Source organism: Schizosaccharomyces pombe, assembly GCF_000002945.2.
Source record: "Schizosaccharomyces pombe strain 972h- genome assembly, chromosome: II".
Classification (NCBI taxonomy): Eukaryota; Fungi; Ascomycota; class Schizosaccharomycetes; order Schizosaccharomycetales; family Schizosaccharomycetaceae; genus Schizosaccharomyces; species Schizosaccharomyces pombe.
The window spans coordinates 1311925-1335623 of NC_003423.3; the positions used below are offsets into that span (position 1 = coordinate 1311925).

At 35.1% G+C, this 23699-nt stretch overlaps 11 protein-coding genes and 11 long non-coding RNA genes across 22 annotated transcripts; 12 read left to right on the forward strand and 10 right to left on the reverse strand.

Annotated features, from left to right (window-relative positions):
- Positions 1–200: 200 nt before the first annotated feature.
- SPOM_SPNCRNA.346 lies at positions 201–1251 on the forward strand. The gene has a single exon (NR_150749.1). It is a non-coding gene; the product is annotated as a non-coding RNA (long non-coding RNA).
- On the reverse strand, positions 683–1318 carry SPOM_SPNCRNA.5128. Its single transcript, NR_194484.1, has one exon. It is a non-coding gene; the product is annotated as a non-coding RNA (long non-coding RNA).
- On the forward strand, positions 1283–4451 carry kap109 (karyopherin/importin beta family nuclear export signal receptor Kap109). Its single transcript, NM_001021440.3, has 2 exons — positions 1283–1364; positions 1414–4451. Exons 1-2 carry the CDS (start codon positions 1307–1309, stop codon positions 4257–4259), a joined length of 2904 nt encoding a protein of 967 aa, NP_595530.1. The 5' UTR covers positions 1283–1306; the 3' UTR covers positions 4260–4451.
- On the reverse strand, positions 3132–4260 carry SPOM_SPNCRNA.5129. The gene has a single exon (NR_194485.1). It is a non-coding gene; the product is annotated as a non-coding RNA (long non-coding RNA).
- ips1 (GIDA family tRNA uridine 5-carboxymethylaminomethyl modification enzyme) lies at positions 4296–6570 on the reverse strand. Its single transcript, NM_001021441.3, has one exon. The coding sequence runs from the start codon at positions 6450–6452 to the stop codon at positions 4452–4454; it is 2001 nt and encodes a 666-aa protein (NP_595531.1). The 5' UTR covers positions 6453–6570; the 3' UTR covers positions 4296–4451.
- SPOM_SPNCRNA.5130 lies at positions 4832–5301 on the forward strand. Its single transcript, NR_194486.1, has one exon. It is a non-coding gene; the product is annotated as a non-coding RNA (long non-coding RNA).
- SPOM_SPNCRNA.5131 lies at positions 5428–6085 on the forward strand. Its single transcript, NR_194487.1, has one exon. It is a non-coding gene; the product is annotated as a non-coding RNA (long non-coding RNA).
- Positions 6201–6910, forward strand: SPOM_SPNCRNA.1429. Its single transcript, NR_150311.1, has one exon. It is a non-coding gene; the product is annotated as a non-coding RNA (long non-coding RNA).
- A 235-nt stretch (positions 6911–7145) lies between these two features.
- On the reverse strand, positions 7146–8652 carry tfb4 (transcription factor TFIIH complex subunit Tfb4). The gene is made up of 2 exons (NM_001021442.3): positions 7759–8652; positions 7146–7696 (listed from the first exon to the last, which is right to left on the reverse strand). Exons 1-2 carry the CDS (start codon positions 8567–8569, stop codon positions 7614–7616), a joined length of 894 nt encoding a protein of 297 aa, NP_595532.1. The 5' UTR covers positions 8570–8652; the 3' UTR covers positions 7146–7613.
- On the forward strand, positions 7199–7688 carry SPOM_SPNCRNA.5132. The gene has a single exon (NR_194488.1). It is a non-coding gene; the product is annotated as a non-coding RNA (long non-coding RNA).
- Positions 8653–8795: 143 nt separating the features above from the next.
- eri1 (double-strand siRNA ribonuclease Eri1) lies at positions 8796–11291 on the forward strand. Its single transcript, NM_001356215.2, has 4 exons — positions 8796–8895; positions 8973–9080; positions 9142–9547; positions 9610–11291. The coding sequence occupies exons 1-4, from the start codon at positions 8816–8818 to the stop codon at positions 9907–9909; spliced, it is 894 nt and encodes a 297-aa protein (NP_001343023.2). The 5' UTR covers positions 8796–8815; the 3' UTR covers positions 9910–11291.
- Positions 9058–11383, reverse strand: mmm1 (ERMES complex subunit Mmm1). The gene is made up of 3 exons (NM_001021444.4): positions 10535–11383; positions 10163–10371; positions 9058–10118 (listed from the first exon to the last, which is right to left on the reverse strand). Exons 1-3 carry the CDS (start codon positions 11174–11176, stop codon positions 10028–10030), a joined length of 942 nt encoding a protein of 313 aa, NP_595534.3. The 5' UTR covers positions 11177–11383; the 3' UTR covers positions 9058–10027.
- A 368-nt stretch (positions 11384–11751) lies between these two features.
- On the reverse strand, positions 11752–12117 carry SPOM_SPNCRNA.5133. Its single transcript, NR_194489.1, has one exon. It is a non-coding gene; the product is annotated as a non-coding RNA (long non-coding RNA).
- mis19 lies at positions 11807–12450 on the forward strand (the record flags this gene model as incomplete). Its single annotated transcript, NM_001021445.3, has 1 exon — positions 11807–12450. One exon carries the CDS (start codon positions 11807–11809, stop codon positions 12143–12145), a length of 339 nt encoding a protein of 112 aa, NP_595535.2. The 3' UTR covers positions 12146–12450.
- erg32 (C-5 sterol desaturase Erg32) lies at positions 12269–13540 on the reverse strand (the record flags this gene model as incomplete). The annotated part of the gene is made up of 1 exon (NM_001021446.4): positions 12269–13540. One exon carries the CDS (start codon positions 13538–13540, stop codon positions 12551–12553), a length of 990 nt encoding a protein of 329 aa, NP_001018791.2. The 3' UTR covers positions 12269–12550.
- On the forward strand, positions 12852–15699 carry SPOM_SPNCRNA.5134. The gene has a single exon (NR_194490.1). It is a non-coding gene; the product is annotated as a non-coding RNA (long non-coding RNA).
- csc2 (FAR complex subunit Csc2) lies at positions 14080–16668 on the reverse strand (the record flags this gene model as incomplete). Its single annotated transcript, NM_001021447.3, has 1 exon — positions 14080–16668. The coding sequence occupies one exon, from the start codon at positions 16666–16668 to the stop codon at positions 14215–14217; it is 2454 nt and encodes an 817-aa protein (NP_595536.1). The 3' UTR covers positions 14080–14214.
- A 123-nt stretch (positions 16669–16791) lies between these two features.
- Positions 16792–18891, forward strand: crt10 (WD repeat protein Crt10, involved in ribosomal RNA decay). Its single transcript, NM_001021448.3, has 8 exons — positions 16792–16914; positions 16967–17075; positions 17158–17491; positions 17534–17631; positions 17673–17793; positions 17841–18060; positions 18115–18543; positions 18591–18891. The coding sequence occupies exons 1-8, from the start codon at positions 16870–16872 to the stop codon at positions 18681–18683; spliced, it is 1449 nt and encodes a 482-aa protein (NP_595537.2). The 5' UTR covers positions 16792–16869; the 3' UTR covers positions 18684–18891.
- Positions 17122–17836, reverse strand: prl15. The gene has a single exon (NR_150387.1). It is a non-coding gene; the product is annotated as a non-coding RNA (long non-coding RNA).
- Positions 18781–19343, reverse strand: SPOM_SPNCRNA.1430. The gene has a single exon (NR_150313.1). It is a non-coding gene; the product is annotated as a non-coding RNA (long non-coding RNA).
- gpi13 (pig-O family ethanolamine phosphate transferase) lies at positions 19091–22140 on the forward strand. The gene has a single exon (NM_001021449.3). The coding sequence runs from the start codon at positions 19142–19144 to the stop codon at positions 21896–21898; it is 2757 nt and encodes a 918-aa protein (NP_595538.1). The 5' UTR covers positions 19091–19141; the 3' UTR covers positions 21899–22140.
- Positions 22067–23684, forward strand: SPOM_SPBC27B12.07 (uncharacterized protein). The gene is made up of 3 exons (NM_001021450.3): positions 22067–22571; positions 22683–23007; positions 23075–23684. The coding sequence occupies exons 1-3, from the start codon at positions 22188–22190 to the stop codon at positions 23236–23238; spliced, it is 873 nt and encodes a 290-aa protein (NP_595539.1). The 5' UTR covers positions 22067–22187; the 3' UTR covers positions 23239–23684.
- Positions 23685–23699: the final 15 nt, after the last annotated feature.

A 23699-nucleotide genomic window follows, 5' to 3' on the forward strand; every position in this document is an offset into this window, starting at 1 on the left:
TTCCTTTAAATCTCGCAAACGTGATTTCTTGCCTTTGCAGTGTCTCTTATTTCCAAGTCAATGACAATTGTTAGCATTGGGAAGCATTTATCGATTAGTCAGGTATCTAAAATTTTAAAAACAAAATAATATCTTATTCCTCTTGTAATAGAAACAATATTTATTAACTTGCTCTGTTAGTAGACTTGGCGAAACTGTAAACAATCACGAGTACAACATCTTCTTCTTGCGGAAACAGATATTTTTTTAATAAATTATTTTTTTTTTTTTTAAAATAGTAAAAGCATATGAGTTAACATATTCGAGATCCCGTTATCCTCCTTTTCTTTCTTTTTTTTTTTTTTTTTTTTTTGAAAGGAGCAATCAAAATTGACACATTAATTCAAATTTATCTGGTCTAACCTTTTTTTTATTTTTTATTCATTATTTTTCCTTCTTTCTTTCTGGCTACATAAGACTCGACGCAATGTCATTTTATAAATTTCATTGTTTTCTATAAACGTGCTTTCATATGTGTAAACCTATTGATGAATGAAACAAGATAGTAGAATATGGTAATTTCTATTATCAAGCAATTGGATTTAGGTTGTTGAACTCTATGGACAAGGGCTTGTACGTGTAAAATATATATGTTTATGACTTAATTATTTACTTTTGCAAATCTATGGTTTCAAGTCAACTCGCAAAAGGAATATCCGATTCAAGAAGGAAAAAAACTAAATACTACAATAAAAAAAGGTTTGTAGTATTTGAGATAAAGATGGAGATGCTATATTGCACATGTAGAATTTGATGGCATAAACAAGAATTAGATTTGAAACAAAAGTCAACTAACACAACTTTCAAGTCCACGTATAAAGCGATTTCTATTCTGACGGTTCATAAAATGTTTAATGAGCTTGCAAACTAAAACCAAGTAATTCGGAAATTAGGTATTTACAAGCTGATAATTAAAATGTGAACCCTTGAATTATTGATAATGAATTATAGATTTTATTAGTTTTAATTCCTTTTTTAAGTAATTTATCAAGTATAGTCCAACTATTTATTTACAAATATTGGTATATTAGGGTGTTTTAATAGAAAAAAAAACAAAAATTAAGCGAAGAAAAGTATTACATTAACAAGCCTGAAAAAGAAGCAAACAAACTAATTAAAAGATGTTAACTATATCAAACTTAAGAGAAAATTATTTAATAAATAAAACCGGAATTAAAAATTCTCTATAACGATGTTAGAGAAATTGTTCTAGTTACGTCGGTGTCCTTCAAAATCTGCCCTTAACCACAATCCCTGTAGGAAAACTATGGATGACATTCCAACTCTTCTTGCGAGAACATTAAACCCTACGACTTCCAAAAGTGGTAAGATACCCCAACAGAGTGGATAAAGCAAATTTACTAACTGATATAGCTGAGGAAGCACTGAAAGTATGGGAATTACAAGATAGTTCTTTTGCACTAAAACTCCTCAATATTGTCGCTGAGGATACAGTAGACATCAATATTAAGCTGGCCGCTTCATTGTATTTCAAAAATTACATTAAAAAACATTGGGATTCTGAGGAAGGTGCTTCTATTCGTATCAGCGATGAGGTGGCAGAATTGATCAAACGCGAAATAATCAACTTGATGCTGAAAAGTACTACCATTATTCAAGTTCAGCTAGGTGAAGTAATTGGTTATATTGCCAACTTTGATTTCCCTGATCGGTGGGACACTCTTCTCCCCGATCTGATATCTAAATTGTCTGCTGTTGACATGAACACGAATATTGCTGTACTTTCTACTGCACATGCGATTTTTAAGCGCTGGAGACCTTTATTCCGTAGCGATGCACTTTTTTTGGAGATCAAATATGTGTTGGATCGTTTTTGCGAACCATTTCTCGCTCTCTTCGTGCAAACCAACAACTTATTGCGTAACGGTCCACAAGATGCAGAGTCTCTTAACAGTTTATTTCAGGTTATCCTTTTGGAGTGTAAACTTTTTTATGATTTGAATTGCCAAGACATTCCGGAATTCTTTGAAGATCATATGAGCGAATTCATGACCGCCTTCTTAAACTACTTTACCTACACTAACCCCAGCTTGGAGGGTGACGAAGGAGAGACAAATGTCCTTATTAAAGTTAAAGCAAGTATTTGTGAAATCGTCGAGCTATATACCCTTCGATACGAAGAGGTGTTTACCATGTTGTATGACTTCGTCAACGTAACATGGACACTTTTGACAACCTTGACTCCTGATGAAAAATACGATGGTTTAGTTGGTAAGGCTATGGCATTTTTGACATCCGTCATTAGAATTCGCAAGCATGCCGAGTTTTTCCAGCAAGACCAAGTTTTACAACAATTCATTGAACTCGTCGTTCTTCCTAATATATGTTTGCGGGAATCTGATGAAGAATTATTTGAAGACGATCCTTTAGAATATGTCCGCCGTGATCTTGAAGGTTCGAACAGTGATTCTCGCGCCAGATCCGCAATCGTTCTTGTTCGTGGACTTTTGGATCACTTTGATCAAAAAATTACGAGTGTAGTCTCAACTCACATCAATGCTAATCTTCAACAATTCTCAACAAATCCTTCTCTTGAATGGAATAAAAAATACGTAGCGCTTCAGCTCTTTTCGGCTATTGCTATAAAGGGTCAATCCACAAGACTCGGCGTTACATCTATTAATTTGATGGTAGACGTTGTTGCTTTTTTCGAGAATAATATTAAGCCGGATCTTTTACAACCTGCTGGCGTCATTCATCCCATGGTTCTTGCCGAGGATATTAAATATGTATTTACATTTCGCAACCAGCTAAATTCCCAACAGCTTATTGACATTTTCCCTACAATTTTACGCTTTTTGGAAATGCCCAGCTTTGTCGTTTACACATACGCTGCAATAGCATTAGATCAGTTGCTGACTGTTCGTCATAATCATGTTCATATCTTTACAAGTTTACTAATTGCTCCACACATATTACCCGCTCTAAATCAACTTTTCCTAATTGTGGAATCTGCATCCACACCACAAAAACTTGCCGAAAATGATTATCTAATGAAAGCAGTAATGCGAATTATTATTATGTCTCAAGAAGCCATTCTTCCAGCTGCTAGCCTTCTTCTTCAGCACCTCACAAAAATTACGGAAGAGGTTAGCAAGAATCCTTCCAATCCAAAATTTAACCACTATCTCTTCGAATCTATTGGTGCACTTATTCGTAGTTTATCTAAATCTGGTCCCCAAACCGTCTCTCAACTGGAAAATGCCCTACTTCCAGTCTTTCAAAATGTGCTTATAGAAGATGTTACTGAGTTTATTCCGTATGTCCTACAACTGCTATCTCAATTAGTTGAAGCTAGTGGCAATGAACCTCTTCCTGACTTTGTTGTCAATCTCATACAGCCGTGTTTATCTCCAGCTTTATGGGATTCAAAGGGTAATATACCTGCCTTAGTTCGCCTATTACGGGCAATGATATTTCGTGGTCCTCAGATATTTATTTCCAATAAGTTTGTTGAACCGGTTTTGGGAATTTTCCAAAAATTGATTTCTTCAAAGGTTAATGATCATTTTGGGTTTGATCTCTTGGACCGAGTTTTCACAGTTTTCAATGCTAACATACTTGCGCCTTATATCAACCACATATTCTTTTTGCTGTTAAGCAGATTAAAAAACTCGAGGACTGAGCGTTTCGTTCTGCGATGCACGATTTTCTTCTTTTTTGTTGCTTCTGAGCAAACGGGTACTTGCGGCCCAGATAATTTGATCCAAGGTGTTGATGCAGTCCAGTCTGGAGTATTTGGCCAATTGATGACTTCAATTATTCTTCCTCAAGCACAAAAATTGGCGCTTCCATTAGATAGGAAAATCAGTGCTCTTGGATTACTGCGACTTCTTACTTGTGATCTAGTACTCGCCCCAGACGCAATTTATGAGAATCTTATTATCCCATTATTAACTTGTATCCTCAAATTATTCGAAATGCCTATTGAACAAGCTCAAACAGATGCAGATGAAGAATTGTTTATGGACGAAATCGATGCTGATTCGATGTCATTCCAAGCTTCCTTTTCCAGATTGGCTACTACTGGCGGAAAGAGGGTTGATCCATTCCCTCAAATTACTGACCTTAAGCAGTATTGTGCTACGGAAATGAATCTTGCTAACAGAAATATGGGTGGACGTTTATCTCAAATCATTAGCACGCATCTTCCTGGCGACGGTCAAAGCGTGCTTCAATCATATGGTTACGTGATCTAATATTTATGAAATGAAAATCATCAGAAATCAACTTTCTTGATGTTTTTGTTTAAAAATTTGGGTGTAAATTTAGAAAATAAATGTTTTCATAGAGAAGCATTTATTAAAAATTGTATTTGGTTGTCAAATATTTTTTAAATGAGATTCATATCATTATTTTATCCTATTATATAGTGAAAATTAAGTCGAGAGTTATAAATTTGTAGATTGGTTTTCTTCGCTCGAATGCATATCATACATTGGCATATATACCTTTCGTAACCATGCCTCTTTTGCTGGGTTGTAATATGTATGGCGAAGTAGTCGAATAATAGTTCCTGGTTTAATCCCTTGAATGCGTTTCAGTTGACCAATTGTAGCTGGACGAATCGTCTTCAGCAGCATTAATTCTTCAGCCGAAACAGAATGTAAAGTATCAAAATCAAAATCTGAGGGTATTACTGTAGATTCATCTCTACAATTGAGTTGTTTATTTTGAGTACCTTGACGCTTTATATAATAAGTATACTTTCCCTCAATTATTAAACGTTGTAGTACCCTTTTGGGAATGTCCTTTAGTTTAGGAATGCACGAAATAACACAAAAAAGATCCAAATTTGTGAAGCTCAACAGATCCCAAGCACTTCTATATTTCCCGTCATTAGGAATCGGCATTCCTAGCTTTGACCATTGCTGAGGACTTAAAATGAACTCCTTGGCGATTTTATTGGAAAAATCTAACAAAGATTTAGTTCTTTGAAAGCTTTCCCAATGAGTTTGGTCGTCCAATAAACCTATACTTTGAGCTAATGGAGTCAATCTTAAATCAGCATTATCAGCACGTGTAGTTAACCTATACTCGCTTCTCGAAGTGAACACCCTATAAGGTTCTTTCACACCTTTTGTAATAAGATCATCGACCATTACTCCAAGCAAAGCTGTATTTCTCGGTATGTCTACTGGCTCACGACCAAGAGCACTTAAACCTGCATTTAAGCCAGCTAAGATACCTTGCGCTGCTGCTTCTTCATAACCCGTCGTTCCATTTATTTGACCGGCCAAGTACAAACCCTGAATTTTTTTTGTTTCCAGTGTTGCCTTTAGTTGGGTGGGGATAACATAATCATACATAACTCCATAAGCTGGTCTCACAATATTACAATTCTCCAGGCCTGGAATAGACCTTATTATATTGTGCTGAATTTCTTCAGGCATTGAGTTACTGAGACCATTGGGATACCACCAAGAATTGGGGTCCAATCCTTCCGGTTCCAGCCAAATAAGATGTCTTGCTTTGTGAGGGAATCTTGTAACCTTGGCTTCCAATGACGGGCAATACCTTGGAGAAAGAATATCACCAGCAAGCATATGGGGAGCAAAAGCGAGATTTTTCCTAACAATTTCATGCGTCAATTCAGTTGTATAAGTTCTGTAGCAAGAACGTTGTGGCAATGCCGGTGAAAAATCCCTTTCCAAATTTAAAAAACTAAATGTTTCTGGAATTTCGTCACCTGTCTGCTCTGTCATTTTTGATATATTTATGGGAGAGCTCAATCTGGGAGGTGTACCTGTTTTTAGTCGACCCATTTTAAAACCTAAATTGCTAAGACATTTACTCAAAGGCAATGAAGGTCGCTCGCCATATCGACCAGCAGCTAACTGTGTTAAACCAACATTTATTTGTCCTCCTAAGAAAGTACCAGTAGTAATGACTATACAACTGGCAGGAATAGCAGTGCCATCTTCAAGAACAATTGAATCACAAACTTGTTTACCATCGTCTTCTGTCAAAACATTAATAGAGACGGCCGCGCCTTCTCTAACTTGAAGATTTTTTCTATAAGTTGAAATAGTTTTTTGCATATTTTTTTTGAAGACCGACCGATCCATTTGTGCTCTGGGACTCCATACAGCTGGTCCATTCGATCGGTTCAACATGTGAAATTGAATTGCTGATTCATCGCAGACACCACTGACAACACCACCCAAGGCATCTATTTCTCGCATTAGTGTTCCTTTTCCAATCCCACCGAAAGCTGGATTACAGCTCATTTGTCCAATATTGTCGAAGGACTTTGTTAAAAGAGTAGTTTTCGCACCTAATCTAGAAGCAGCAGCAGCGGCTTCCACGCCAGCGTGTCCACCTCCTATCACTACGACATTCTTCCGGCGATTGAAGGAGGTGCAGAAATATCGCTTTGTTGTTCGAAACATTTGTTCACCCCAAATAAACTATTTCAAAAACATACATAAGGACCTTTTGTTAAAGTACCGACAAAAAAATGCACAAAATATATTTGAGTTATGCGTAAAGGTTAATGATAAATTTGTTGTTGAGGTCTTGCTGAAATAAAACGCTATATAGTCGGGAAAGAGCTGTTAAAAAGCACAGTCAATCAAAAATTCTAAAATTAGTGGAAAATAGACATTCAGGATGTCAGAAGTTTGTAATTGAATCTATCAACAGATTAGGCAATGGTTGTAATGCTCCTAAGGTTAATCAGACTAATTTACGTCTGAAATCTGAAGATTTAGAACAAATATATTACAACCTTTTTATTATTTTTCCTTTTTTAAAAACTATGAATATCTGATTGCAGAATAAACGAATTTAAGAAAATACTTTTTTTTTTTCAAGCTTGTCGTCACTTGTGAGTTTGAGAATATTCGGGCAAATAAAAGTAAACCGGCTCTATTAGTATGAATTATCAATCCGCGCTTTTATTGCTCAGTACAGAAATTCAGAGGTTGAGTTACATGTAAAAACCAAGATTCGTAACCTTACTACAATAATCAAACCAATTCATTATAAATTGCATTCATATAGATCTCAATGTAATATAACTTTTCTGATTAAAAAAGCTTAAAAAAAGCCATTGTTAAAATGATCAAGCACCAACATTAGAGATGCAATAGATTATAAACAGTAGAAAGGAAAGTTCCTGTGAAATAATTTCTGTCAGCATCTTCAACATTAATGATTCGTTAGTAAATTAATTAAAGAATAGTATATAATTTCGTCTTACTGCACTGTTTGGAAAAGAAAGAAGCCAATGCAACTTGAAGAAATAATAGAAGAAGCTCTAAGGAAATAAATAATAATAGGGTACGTTGGAATGAATTAGTTGCTTATACGTTAAGTTTCTACTTGTGGATGCCCCTTAAGGAAATAGTTTGATCCTTCCGAAAAATGTTAACATTTCAAGTGTATCAAAATGCCAGAAAGTAAAAATCGCCAAAAAAAAAGAGCTAGACTGTACAAATCACCAGGATAAGGAGATTTAGGTAATGAAAAACAGGGTTTCAAATATGATAAAGCTGTACACCCGGTGTGAGACAAAGAAATATATAGTTTAATAATAATATAACGAATTATCAAGTGTGCAATTTTTTTGACATAGGTTCTACCGTGAATTTGGTATGACAAGTAGAACAATGCACCCGTGGTTCACAAAATACTAAAGAGGTTAGCAAAAGGTCAAATGTTCAAAGCCTATCGTAAAGCTTTGTTACTACTTACTTGATAGACAAACTGAGCAAACAAAGCCAATATCCAAAACCTTTTTGTGGCAAAAACATGTAGCTCGAAAATCAACATTCGCTTGGTTTGGGGTATTTAAGTGTTTTCGAAGATTTTGATCCGGAAAAAGCGACATCATGAGATATTGTAGTAAGCCTTTGGGGTTGTCAACTTTTAAGTAAATCCCTCCTGTGGCATCTGCTGCTTGTTCTAAAAACAGGGTGCCTCCCTCAATGTTGCAAACGTTAATTGGAATATTTTTCTTTTGAGCACAAAATATACAATTCATAGTAGGAATATACTGAAGAGCAACATCACCAGTTAATGAGAAAATTAGAATTCGAGAACGAAGAGTATTTTTATTTTGAACTTGATTGATATATGCAAGGGCTCTAGATAGTGCTCCGGAAATCATCGTTTTTCTTGAAACTTTATCAGTCGAACTCATGAGTCGCTTCATCCCAGATAAAACTAAGTCGTCTACCTCACGAAACTTTCGATACGTATTTGCCTCCTTGGTAGGATCTACTTCTGCGACTTTTTGCTCAGGTGCAATCGAAGGGTATAGGTATTCAACCTTGTCCGAGTGTGAAGCTAACACAGCAACTCTATTATCATGATGAAAAGCTAAGTGTGCGTTTAGAAAAACCGTAATATCTGCCAGTACCTTGGAAACAGGCACTTTTTTGGAAAGGGAGTACCATGAGGCAGGATTTGCGTCTAATATAACTACAAGCAAACTGGGTGTATCATTTGCGTCTTCAGATATATCCCACGAGGCATTTTGTTTCAAAGTTTGAAATTCATCCATCCCTCTTTTTATAATGTGTTTTTTCTCAATGCTTTCCCAACTTTAATACAGGTAGACAACAACCCAGAAAAAGTGTAGGGTTCAAAAAAAGATTGCCAACAAAACAGTGTTATTTCAAAAACATTTATATTCCATTATAATGAAATGGTTTATCTAATGAAATAAAAGGTAAAGTAATTCCAAAAATATAAAAAATTTATGGAGTCGCCAGTGCAGATTTTAGTTTGGCCTTTTCCATGTGACGAGATGAACCAAAAAACACCGTCTACGGTAGAAGAAATTCGTATAGCACTACAAGAACTTGGGTTGAGTACGAATGGAAACAAGTATGTTACTGAAATTGAGAAGCAATTAGTCCGTTTTCTCAGAGTTTATATAAATTAATTATTTACACAGTATAAAGAGAAAAACTGAAACGGCGATGGAAATTTCGTGAAAAACGTCTTGAAGAAAAACGAAAACAAGAACGTTATCAAAAGTTTTCTACTAGTAATGAAAACAAAACTTGTTTGTAGGGTTAAATCATCAATTGTTTAAACATTTTCTATCTAACAGTAACTGAATACTTGTAGACGATACTTGCTAATTGTGGACGTCGAAGCTACATGTGAAGAAGGTTGCGGATTTAGCTTCGAAAACGAGATCATAGAATTACCATGTCTTCTATTCGATTTAATAGAAAAATCCATAATCGACGAATTTCATTCTTACGTTCGCCCATCCATGAATCCTACTTTGTCTGACTATTGTAAATCACTGACAGGAATTCAACAATGCACTGTTGATAAAGCGCCTATCTTCTCAGATGTCTTGGAAGAACTATTCATATTCTTGCGGAAACATTCCAATATTTTAGTTCCCTCAGTTGATGAAATTGAGATTATAGAACCCTTAAAGTCCGTACCCAGAACACAGCCCAAAAATTGGGCCTGGGCTTGTGATGGTCCTTGGGATATGGCGTCCTTTTTAGCCAAACAAGTAAGTGTTAATATAATTTTGTTCGGTTTGTCTCACATTTCGCTAACAAATCGTATTATCAGTTCAAATATGATAAAATGCCAATTCCTGACTGGATCAAAGGACCATTCGTAGATATTAGGTCTTTCTATAAAGACGTTTATCGCGTTCCACGCACAAATATTAATGGAATGCTAGAGCATTGGGGTCTTCAGTTTGAGGGAAGCGAGCATCGCGGAATAGATGATGCGAGGAATTTATCACGAATTGTTAAAAAAATGTGTTCGGAAAACGTAGAATTCGAATGCAATAGGTGGTGGATGGAATATGAGAAGAACGGCTGGATTCCGAATCGAAGTTACCCGCCATATTTCGCAAGCTAATGCTTAAAATTTTTATTTCGACTTCATAATCAATATATTTCGTGGAATCTGGTAGAGATAAATTATCGTTAAAATTCATAGATAAAAAAAATTTCCGAAAATTACGTCAAAAGAATGTTTAATCTTCATTAGATGACTCCTCTTGAGGTGCATGGGACCTCGCATGTCCTTCTTTTGCAGAGGTTGGCCATAGGTTGGGAATTGCGATCCTGTGGGAATTAGTTAGTATGAATCAATTCATACTCTCACTTACTGTTGAAACTGAGGAGAAACACAACGATTAGTAAACCATTGTCGAATCCTTGATTCGATCAATTGTGTAATTTTAGGAATGTCTTGAAGCTTTGACCTAGCTCCCACAAGAGAACTTACTTGTAGCGAGATCACGAAATTGGGGTCAAATGACAAGTTCATATATGCAGGCTGGCCTGCACCATTGCTTGGGGAAAAATAAATCATAATCTAGGACAAATGTTAGAAAAGACCGTTATTAAAAGACGAAAAAAAATAGTCTATCGTAGAATACCACTGTGATACGATTTAACACTTGATGTTTCAAACCCCCGGGGGAGGGGTGTAAAGAATCGTAGAGACTATATACTATTAAGGTTGTAAATAGACTTACCTTTCCGACAAATTTACAAATCCTAACTGTAATGGACAATGGTAAGGTTGCAAACGCAGGCTTTGGAAAATTAAGTAAAAGCTTTGTGTCAACGGTGCAATTAATATTGTCAGTCAGAGAAACAAGCATCTCCGCTCGAAGCTGTGAGGAATTATGCTGATGAGGTAGAACCCGACAATGACTGAAAACCGGAAATCCGTCTCCAAGCGATAAATCTCGCACGTAAATATGATCAACCATAGACTTGTCTTGAGCACCTTTGTTGAGAACAGTTTCAAGTTTTCTCAGGGCAACATCGTTGGAACATGCATCATAGCGAAACTGTATGAGAGCTTGTGCTATTAGTACATTAAACCAATCCAATGATTCCGGCTCATGTTCATTAACATCGTAAAGCAGATTGAGTATATGAGGTTCAAGGATAGTAAGAGGCTTTTTGTACCTTTTTTTGTTATTACTTAAAGGAGTTGAAGGAGTCTCGTCAGGTGTTTCATTCCCCGTTTGTTTTGGAGAGTTTGCTACAGACTTTGGAATTGGACTACAAAATAAAAAGAACCGCAAAAACACATAAATAATGGCCAGTGTCAACAATTGTCCAACTATTAGTCCTTGTGTAAAACTCCCCTGCGGCAGGTGTATCATTTTTGTTCATAAATATACTAAAATACCTCGAATTCGCTAATCCCGAGAATCAAAACCGTAAACGGAAAAATTAGTCTTCGCTCTACAAGAAGAGTATAAATTAAACGTCTCAAATACAAGAGTTAACTGCTTAGTAAGTTGAGGCTTTCTGTAATATATATATATATTTTTTTTTTTTCTTTCTTGTAGGTGGTCTACGTAGCATTTGCAATTACAGAGTTCATTGAGCCTATTTGTTTGAGTCCAAAACCGAAATCAACTAATTAAACTAATGGACTTCAATTAAAAAAGATTATTAGTAAATTCATTAAATAACATGATTTGTTTGAGAAAAGCAACTAATTATATCAAATTATTGACTTTAGATATATAAATCCTTTATGATAATATATATTACATTATGAAATTATAAGAGAATATTACTTTCTTGTACTCTTCACATGTGTATGGCATGCTCATACTCAAGGGTAGGAAATACACTAGTACGCGTTTTACTCTTCCAAAAGGAGTATTAGTTAAAGTATCTTTAATAAACGACAATAATTAGTTATTCTTTCTTTCGTATATTAACGGACTACCTAATTTTCGAAAGTTTCTCCGTCTGTGATATTTTATTAAAATGTTAAGCAAATGGATTTAATGCCGTTAGAAAAAGCAAGAGCAATTGAGATTGCATTTGATAATGTGTTTCATAATACAAAAATTCCGGACAATTTGCAGCAATTTGACGCCATATTGAAACGACTGGAAAGACGGAGATTTATACCAACGGAAAATCAGAAACCAAGAGTGTACGAAACAGAGCTACTTGTACTGCGATTTCGCGAATTTGGGGTGAAAGACAACCATAATCATCCAATAAATCTTCATTCTCTTCGGTCAAAAAGCTTAATCAGGGCACAAGGTAAAAAACTTGATTTACATAATCGAGTATTTCTAAGAAGAAATGTTAGAGCAGTAAAAATGTGATTAGTACCTTTTATACGATAATTTTGATGCATTAGTAACTTACCCAATGTGAACTTTACTGAACTTTATACACAACTTACTACAGAAAAGACTCAATCACTACATGTTACGCATATTTTTAAAGCGTTAATTTTCTATCAAAAACAAAACTGTAAGCGTTCATAACTTCTTTTCAACCCAAATTCACGTTTACATGAATTAAAGTCATAATTCAGCAATATTTTCCATTTTAGCAAAAAAAATCGATATGAGTAGCTTTAACAACACGGTGAAAAAATACCAAAAATAATAATTCTATATAAATCAAATCAAAAGCGGTTTTATTTCAGCTTCTCTCTCAAAAGACAAGCTAGAACATAAAACAAAAGAGAGGGGAGTGTATCAAATAATAAATCTTAAAGTGAATTAGTTATCCTTCTTGCTGGCATAAGTGCGATCATCTTTACCCTCAACGGTGTATTGAACTGTCTCCATAAAGCGAATGCGCTGCTCTTGCAATTTCTCATTGCGAAGTTCGGCGTCAAATAATTCTTGGTCTGGTTGACGATATGAACTGCAAAGACGATCAAACAAGGTGAAAAACTGACCATAATTGTAATTAAAGTACATATGGTGAGCAGCGTGATGAGCAGCACCATTTACGACAGCGTTGTTAGAAAAGTATTTGCCGTCGTGGATGAGTACGGTCCAATAATTTACTGATCCAAAAAGCAATAAGTAAACATACTTATTTAAGGGAAAGAAAAAGGGAAACATATGATATGGAAGGGATTGACTGTATCCATCAAGATAATGAAAAGCGTGAGAAGAGTAAGGAGTTGGAACAATCCATTTGTGATGAAGCTTATGCAAAGGAGCGTAAAGCCAACGATGATGCAAAGCGCGGTGAATCCAGTAAATCAAAAAATCAGAAAATAGAAGGAAAAGCGCGATGGAAAAGAAAAGATAAAAGTAACCATATTCATCAAGCTTATCATAAACATAACCATATCCACGAATTTCAGCAAGAAACCAAGGAGCTGTCAGAATAGCCATACCGGGTAGATTTTTTAAAGCAACCATCAATTCCAGATGCTCCTGATTTTTTAAAAATTTAGGGTGCCTTCTGGCCTCCTCTCGATCAAAGTACACATAATATGCAAAACTGGCAGACAAAAAGTAAGACAATGTGCCCATAATCCAGGTAATGAGGAACAGGCTGGTGAATTGACGCCACACATTGTTACGATCAAGTAATCCCGACGTGATAGCAAAGTTTACTTTCTCAGCAAGACCCAAGGTGGTAGAATTTACAGCAGTATTAGCAAAAGAGGATGAGCTATCGAACGATTCAGCAATCTTTCCATAAAAGGTGTCAAAGACATATTTATCAGCGTACTGCAAAACGACATCCATTTTTTTTGAATTACAGGAAGAGATTGGTCACAAAAAAAAAATGCAGTTGAATACGTTTGTAATTGAAATAATAAAGCTAAAAAATAAAAAAAATCTCGATTGTTCTCCGGCGAAAAATGAGTATGATAAAGAATAACTAGAAAATCCGATTCAATCCAGCAAAAATTCAACTTCCAAAAGGGAACACGATCGATTTAAAATAAAAACAAATCAACCGATTCTAGCAATAATATGTAATTAAAAAAAACTGATTCAAGACTTGGTATCTCAGGATGGCAAAGTTTACAGTTAGCAAAACTGGGAATGCCTTCCTTATATATCATCAGATATCGATAGACCACATTAGATATCGTTATCCTAATTTTGCCCGATCGAAAAGTAAATAAAATCAGCCGAATTGCTCGAATTGAAAAACTAGGAGAAAATCTTGTTTAGCCCACGATTACAATTCTTCTGATTAATATCCATACATATCTAAATTAAATAATACTACTAGGAATATAAGAGTAGTGAGCTTTAATTGAGATATAAAAAAGAGAGCATATTTCTTTGTTGTATTAAAAGTCATTGAAATATTAAGGAATACTAAAACATTAGGATTAGTTTTTGAGCATTTACATTGGTCAATCTTTAATTGGCAATCATCGGAGTAAAATCTGAATCTTTATTTATGATCATGCAATGTCATTTATGTGCATAGCAGCAAACTCATTTTCAAAGAAACCTGTATCACTGCGCTCAAAAGAGTAGGACCACAAAGATTCCGGGATGTATTCCATCATGTTGCTTGCAGCAAGCTCTTCAATTGATTTTTTTAACCTCATTTCCTCTAGGATACAAAACTGATATAAAGACTTGCACTTTTTCCCATATAGGCGAATATGATAAAACCTTATTAAAATAGCCAAGAATGTTTCTTGAAGTTGCGCTGAGCGGTAAGTGTCAGAGCCATTTTCGTGAAACATCCAACTATCTCGAAGATCTAAAGAACAATTTAGGTATATCTGCGTTATTATACTCATATTGGCTTGCTTCCATTTTAGGCCAAGAAAAGGTACACTTAATTTTAACACCTTTAGTGCATATAGACGAAGCTTATCGTGAGGGATGGCTAGTAACTTCTTTAGATTTTCGTGCAAGTTACTCCTTGCAATGATCTCCTTCCTTATATTTGAATATTTACAAACTTTCTCCAAAACGCGTAAACAGTTCATCGTTATAAGTAAGTTTCGAGAAGACGAGGCTCTTGTAATCACAGGAATACTGACTCTGTCATATTTATACATTTTCGAGGAATATGAAAAGAATCCTCCGCGCACGCACTTTACATCCTTTTCGGTATTCCTATTACAATCCCCTTCTGTAAGGTGACGATTGAAAATTTCCAAAAAATGATTTTCATACAATAAAAATGCTAATCTTTCAAAACGTAGCACATGAGACAAGCGAAACCATTTCAACATCATCAAAAATAGACTTGACAAAGAATATAGCACAAATTCGAGGTTATTTATTGAATGAGAAATCTCACCCGAAATTGCGAATCCTGTTGCAAAGTCTTCCGTATATTCAATTTTTACATTAGACTTACGATTCCTAGCAGCCTGTTCACTTAATTCTTCAGTAGGCGAGTCTACAACTGCATTGTCTTGAATTCGTTGTAAAACAGCGTCTGAAGAAGAGAAAGCCTCTACGTAAAGGCAATTAACTTTTTTTGAAATATGGTAAAACAGTTGGACTGCTAACTGAATAAAATTATCCATATACGGGAATAAGTCATCATAGGATTGAGAGACAAATTTAAGAACAGGATCTTCTGTTTCAAATGAATGAGCAGGTCCCTTCACTGAATTGTAAAACTCATGCAGATCTGCAACGAGTCGTTGCTGCAAAGTAAAGCGACGTAAAAGCTCTCTTTCAGATAACAATTGTTCAACCGCTAGAGTTCTCTTCGTTTTATTTTGGAAAACATTGGCAGCCTCTGTAACACTGTAAGGTATTGTAAGCTTCTCCAAGTTAGGGGTAAAGCAAAATGGTAAATTTTGGTTAGTTTGAAATTGTTCCCTTCGAGCGGACATTTTGCTGGTTTTTGCAGTATTCACCAAAAGTGATGGATTTTCGGGTGAGCAAAGTCGGGTACTAGATATAAAGGATGATTTATGAAAAGAGTCTGTATTGAGAGTAGGTAGTATGTGTGCTTGTTCACGATCAAGTGGTACAGGGTAATAAGAATCAGCAAAAGAAGAAAACTTAGTAGCCATTTCATGACGAAAAACTTCGTAGTCTAATGCTGTGGTTTTTGGCTTTTGCTGAGACGTAGAGATGTTTAAAACTTCGGCCAACCCAGCCTTTTTTTCCTGTAAATAAGACTGAGATCCCCAAAGACGAATGCAAACTTTAAAAATCAAAAAGGATAATTTTTTTAGAGATGAATGAATAACCTTATCGAGGTTCAACTGATAATCGCTGGTTATGTCAATAAATAGTTTTACTAATGTAGGCAATACCGGGGGATTTAATGATCGGATAGAATGAATCCACGTTTTATCAGTATTGTTGAGAGTCAAAAAAAAGAACATTAGAGATAATAGTAAATTAAGAAAACCTTCGTCTCTACTGTTATCCAGAAAGCTGTGTTTACGGGTACGATTCCATTCGATAAAAAGAGAATAAACAGTCTTAGGAATATCAAACTCTCGCAGCAGATAAACGTTTTCTGAAATACTATGGACGTGTTCTTCAAAACTGCCAACGGAATCGTAAGCACCAGCTGCTATGTACAGGATCGAGTAAAGAGCGCTGTTGCGCAGCAATTCACCCGAAGAGAGTTCGTGATGGCAATGAAGGATAAAATTGCGCTTCTGGTCCAAACTCATGGAAGACCAATTTTGTTTGAGGCTCCAGTGACGGACAGTTTGATAAACTCTTAACTTTGAGTAGAATATTTTATTAGCGGAAAGAAACAATTCTTCTTCGCAATCGAAAAAACTATTCAAATCGTCCTCCAAATCATCTTTAGAAGTTCCTTTGAATTCCATAGGTTTGTGTTTAGACGCTGGGGAATCAATAAGTTTCTTTAGTCTTTGGAATTGACTGAAAGAAATACAACTAGCCGTTGTAGCAGCCATACTTTATTGCCCGTCTAAACTAAATCTCCAAAGCTTTTGAAGGCTTTCGTTGTTGATTTTATGGGAAATGCCGTCGAAGTTGTTATGAATAGGGTTCCTAATGGGTGTAATACAAGAACTCACAACCACATCAAATGAACATTAATGTGCCCTTGACGTTTTTAAGCAAATTGTTTGCTAAAAAAGAATATTTATAAAATAATGCAAAGAGACCTAACAGTTGATGAATTCCTAAACTATCTATATGTACTGCTTTGTTTACAAAATTCGATTGTCTTTTACTGATATATCATTTTAGATTAATGTTAAAGAATTATTCACATTGAAAGAGAAATCCTTTCATTTTTGGAGAAATTCACTGATTTCATGTAGTAAAACGAAGAATTTTCTGTTTGTGGTTGTAGGCGGTATGTTATGCTATGTTATATTACAAGAGTTCTCCCTTTATCATTTCTTTTAAGTAATTATAAAAGCTAATACGTAACATAGATGAAGTTCTTGTTTATGACTTAAAGGAGATCTCATCAGATGCTTCAGAACCTGAACCTTGCTTTTATTTGCATTGTCCTCATGAAGCATCTTCCTCGCGGCAAGGAGATATCAATCAAGACATGCCAAATGTCATCAACAATGTTCGTTGTGAATTAATTGGAGATTTGGAGTATTTTATTACCGCCAATGATTGTGGAAAAGTAGCGATATACGATGTTCAAAAGTTAAATCGAGAGCCTATAATTTATGATGTTCAGCATTCAGCTTGGGGACTAGCAGTTTCACCTCTTAGGATCCTTGGCATATCTTCCAATTCTCACAATGTTAATTTGTACGCTCATTCAATAATACCGATCTTCTAATTGTAATTCAGATTTCATCTGTCGCCTGAATTTAAACGATTTAAAGAGGATTACCATTCTCCTTGGTTTAGACAAGAGACATTAGTACTGGAAGGACATGAACATAATAGTATGCGGTTACGAATACTTTACATTGTCTAATGATTTTAGTACCGTGTATAACATTTAATTCTTCAGGAACATTATTACTGAGTGGATCTATTGATCGATCACTTCAGATATGGGATATAACTTCATTAAGTTGCCTTTGCAAGTTTTATACAAAGTTAAGGTTGTAATAAAAAGCTGAATTTCGAAAACTAATTACTAACTTTCTAGTATTTGGGGAGTTAAGTTCATTGATAAAAATGCGTTCTATCATATTTCCATCCTAAAGCACAAACCGGGATCTCTTATTCCGGCGCAACAATTTGGCCAAAGCCCTTGGAAGCCACCCATCATGTCCAGTTCAGCTTTCTTATTATCGCATGAAGAAGATTTCGATGACGACGCGGTTTTTGAAGGTGAATACTATGTTCATATACAGGATGAACTTCCGGTAAGGCTCCTTGTAAACGAGTTATTTAAAATACATTTTAATTAACATACTTAGAAGACGAAGGTAAAAAATTATTTTCGTACTTATCTGCGGCAGAAACCTGAAGAACTATTCATTTTTACTACGAAATTTTCAATAGTTTTATGTGCTTACATGGGAAATTCACAAATATTTCCTTTGGTGAGCAGTAAAAATTGCTTTGAGGAACCCATTACCCCCAGGTTTCAAGCTTTACATAGAATCAATATGATAGAATGTATTCCCGAATTACAGTCAGTTGTTTGTGCCAGTCAGAGTGGTCAATTAACATTGCTTCGCTTGATTTGTACAACAAAAATTCTCAATGGAAATCCAATTTATGTTTACTCATTTGTTCCCCATAAAATTCGCCTCACTCATTTGGTGGATGCTCCTTTATTGGGAATGAGTGTTTGCCCATTGTATCCTGGAGAAGAAAATCCTTTTAAAAGATTTAAAATAATGGTAAGCATCTATAAGATTATGTTTTTAGCTAACTGGTGATTTCACAGCTTACTGTTTATACCGGAAAAGTTATTTCTGTAGAAGTTCAGCTCTCGGAAAATTTATACGACACTAGTCATATAGGAAACATACCTCTTTGACGATTCACGGAAATTACACTTTCAAGTTTTTACTTTTTTCTTCCGTGTTAATGTTTGTTGATGTTTTTACGTACACATGTATATTACCCTTTGGGATGTTTGTCAGTTTATTTCTATTAAGTTATTACAATTACAACAAAGGAGAAAAGTTAACATTTTTAAAAATAAAACTAGTAAATATATAGCATCAATCGACAGAGTTAGGTTGCCGTAAGAATCATCTCGTAAAAGCAAGTTGATCTTACTAGTTAAATTTGTTGCGAAAGCTTTTATTTAAAAATTAAAAATTCACTCTTGGTAAATTTCCATAACCAATTATCAGTCACTTTAAGCCTATTTCCATCTTCTTTGGTGAATGCATTACAATGTTTACATGTCTTAAACCTCACCACGGAACTTGTTCTTGCGATTTACCTTCTTCAATCGTTTAAGTAATATATCAAAGAGAAGGAGTATTCATGGAGGAAAAAAGGGTAAAATGTAAAAAAAAACTTACCAGTACCATTGGAACTTGGAAATATATTCAAGCTTGCATCTTTTTCGCGATTATACTAATTTCGAATTTTTACGGCTTGAAATCGTTCACCGACGGGTTCCTTTTACGAAGAGCTGTTTTAAACCAAACGTCTTTATGCGAAAACCCGCCTGCCGATGTGCGCGAATGGAAAAATTCATCAGGTTGTTGGGCTCCCAAAATATTTGAACGGGCCGTTATTGTCATCATAGATGCTCTCCGTTATGACTTTTTAATACCTTATAATGATAGCAATTATTACCATAATGCATTCACGACTCCATACGAAACTTCTGTCCTTCATCCAGAAAACTCTTACTTAACACAATTCATAGCAGATGCCCCAACTACTACATCTCAAAGATTGAAAGGTCTCACTACTGGTTCGTTACCAACTTTTATTGATCTTGGTTCTAACTTCGCTGGAACAAATATTGATGAGGATAATCTGCTTCTCCAATGGAAATCATTAGATAAACAAATCGTATTGCTAGGTGATGATACTTGGGACGTATTGTTCCATGATTATTTGAATGAGACACTCTCTCAACCTGCTTTTTCTTTCAATGTACCTGATCTTCATGGAGTAGATAATAAGGTTAATCAATATGTATTCGATTATATAAAAGATGCCAACTTTGATGTCCTAATAGCACACTACTTGGGCGTTGACCACGTTGGTCACCGCTTGGGACCTGATCATCCAACAATGCGAGATAAACTGAATCAAATGGACAGGTGTGTGAAAGAAATGATGGATCTACTGGATGATAGTACATTACTCATTGTCATGGGAGATCATGGTATGGACAACAAAGGAAATCACGGTGGTGATTCATTCGATGAAATTAACTCTGTACTGTGGATGTATAGCAAAAAGCCAACCTTTGGCTATTTGAAACAACCAGGTAAAGTACTAAGTGCAAATCAGGTAGATCTAGTTCCTACCTTAAGTTTGCTCTTAGGAAATCCCATTCCGTATGGCAACCTTGGTACCTTAATTCCAGAACCTTTTTACTACTATGGAGATGAATATTTGTCGAAAGCCCAAAAGATTAATATCGGTCAACTCAATCGCTTCTTTAGCGAGTATGATTTAGATGCTTCTGACTTCCTTTCGTCCTCTGTCCATAAAAATAATAACTCTTATTTAGATCAATACTTTTTAGACTTTGACTATGCAAGAGACGCATTCTCTTACTTTAAAGCAATTTGGGCGGAGTTTAGTCTTTTCCCTATGATCATTGGATTTTTACTTCTTATTATAGGTGGATTTAACTTGGCTTTGTTGATGCAAGATAAGTCGGTGATTTTTAGGATGTCTGCCAATATGGCTCCATCAGTCATGAAATGTTTGCCGGTTTGCTTAATTTTAATTTTGGCAAACAACGAACTTCATTCTCCGTTCCCGGCGGAATTCTATGTATTACTTCCTTCATTTTACATCCTGTTAAATTCCTTTAATCAGAAGTTGATGGAGTACTTTAAAGGTTTTGTCAAGTTGGACTACTTTAGTATTTTTATAACTTTTCTACACGTTTGCAGTTTTGGTTCCAACTCTTTTACAGTATGGGAAGATCGCCTTTGTCACTTCTTGATCATCACTATTGGACTAGTTATGTTTTGCAAATGCTTTTCCGAAATGAGCCCCCTTTTTGCATGCTCTACTTACTCTGCATTGGCATTTATCCTTTTACAGGTAATTTCTTCGTACGTAACTAACTGTCGCGAAGAGCAAGGTGCGTTTTGTGTTAGCACGTACATCTCAACTCCTGATAACAGCCTCAGAACCTTGATTGTTTTGGCGTTAATGGCTCTTTCTTCTATTATATTGCCTCTCATTCTGCAACTTCACTTGCGACGCGTTCTTGGCCTTTCTTTAAAACTTTATCATCTTTCAATCCTCTATTTTTTCGAGTTAATATCTTCAATATTTTGGATTGCTCATCATGTTTTCGCGAATGATGCTTTATTAGAAAAGCAGTATCATCATGTTTTATACTCACTTGCAAATACTTACGTAATTTGCATTCTTGGTGTTTTGATATGGCAATTCTTCTTACTGTCGCGATCCAAGTTTGCTAAAATAAATGTCATCGAAAGATCATATTTCGTTTTTGCATTACTATATTCTTTTCTCTCATTTTTGCAAAGGCCCCTGGGACATCTCTCTTTATTTTCTTGCTTTTTACAAATCCTGCTTCTTATTCAACTTAAACAATGGCAGCCAAGTGTTGGTCACAACTTCTTTTCGGTAACGCTAGGTTTATTGGGATTGTCGCATTTTTTTACAACGGGAAATCAGGCTGCTATATCGTCTCTTGATTGGAATTTTGCATTCATTCATTCAAAATCTGCTGAAAACCAGGCTATAAGCGCTATATTCATGTTTTTGCATACGGTCGGTGCGCCGATACTTACTTGCATTTCGATTCCACTATTTTCATTCGAACCACTTTCCAAGAAAAATAGATTCTTGATAAACTTGTTTCGATTCTCCTTTTCTTTCATTCTTTATAACCTATTGATCTCGACGAGTACTGTCTTCTTTGCTGGATTTTTTCGTCGCCATTTGATGGTTTGGAAAGTGTTTGCACCTCGGTTTATGCTAAGTGGAATATTACTTGTTACTCATCAGCTCTTTGTCCTGATCCAATGCTTCGGAAGTTCTGTTGTCAAATTTCCTGAAGATGCTGAATAACAATAAAGCTTCACTGCCCTCGTTCAATTTGACGTATAATTAGAATTGTAGAAATATTTTCTTTTATATCCTTTAACATTTTAAACCTTATAAGGAAATAATCAAAACCACTTATCAATGCATTTTCATCATTATTATTTTCTATGGGTACACCCATACTACTCCTTTACGCCTTCTGATATGTACATTTAACATTCACCACAATCATCGTACCCAATTTTTAACAAAAATTAATTATGTCTGTTAATAAGTTGCTTAATTTATAATCAAAATTTGGTAGCTTGACAAAATGTTCTCTTTGCTACGAAAAGCTATAGATGTTAATCGATCCCGAATTACCTTGCATGGGATTAAAGTGCATAGTATCAATACTTTTCGTTTAATTCCTTATTCTTTATCCTTAACGAAGCAAATTCGATTTTATGCATCAGAAGGGACAGATGCAGGTGAAATGGAAAAGGGTCTTTCAGTAGTAAATGCCAATCACGAAAATCGTCCTTTCAGAGACCTTGAAGGATATCACTTCAACACATTTACATTTTTGAAAACTTTAATGGATAAAGGATATACAGAAAAAGAGGCCGAGGGTCTTCTCGAAGTCACGAATATGTTTGTTACTGATATGCTGCGACATAGTCATCTCAATTACCTGTCTGAAGCTGATTTTGAAAATGTACGTATGATTTATTAAGCTACAGAATCCTTCCGTCTTTAAATTTATCTTTAATTATAGATTGACGGTTTTTTTTGCTTTCAAATGAACTGTCATAGCTAACTTGTATAGTGCTCCTATTTGTTTCGTACAGCTTTGTCGGAGCTTCGCTCAGAGAAAATAAATATGAGAAAAGATCAAATCAGTTCGTTACGTTCAGGCTTGTTTTCAAACCAAAGGGAAGTAGAAAGTTTGGAACAATTGGTTCACGAGCAGTTAAACAAGCTTAATACCGAAAGCAAAATGGAGTTTGAAAATCGGAAAAATGATACAAAGAATGAAGTCCAGCAATTGAGTGCAAGAATTGTTGAACTACACAATTTATTAGCCGTTTCGTTAGGTAAATTGAGGGCTGAAAATGAGAGGCAGAAATGGGACCAAATAAGAAAAGCAGCAGGTAAGTATATTTATAGTTCAAACTAGGTATTTGAAATTTCATTTATTAATTTCCTTTTCTTTTTCAGGTGTGGTGATGGCTTTTACAGGGTTTTTAGTGCTGGTTATTCCATTTGGACTTGGAGTACGAAGCAGAAAAAAAGAAAAACAAGATGAGCTTGATAATTTAGGTTCATTTAATTTAGATAACAAGCGCGATGATTATACTGATACTAATCTCTCCCATATGTGAGTTATGGCCAGCAAAGCATTTCGAGCTCTTCATTAATATCTGTCCTTTCTTTTTTTTTGTGTTTTCTTCTTTGTTTATGAAAATGTTCAATTAGGTTTTATGGAAATATGCAAATATTAAGTTTTATTAGTACTCCTTCTGATCATGAGACCCCTTGTTCTTATTGTACATGGAAATACCATTATGAATAGCATAATAATTGTTTGCATTGCAGATGCTCATACTAGCGTTGAGCTGTGATTTTTGCCTTCTCAGACAAAATTTTTGTCCATTTCAAAACTAAATCTATAAATGACTTTTCGTTGTTTTATTTAATTTTAAAATTAACGATACTCGGAATGGCTATTGCATTCTAGTAGTCTCCTACAATTTAAAACATCTTTGTGTTCGTGGTTGATAAGTAAAGTGGTTAATTATAATGATAATAATAAATATATTATCTATAGACTATTTGATTATTA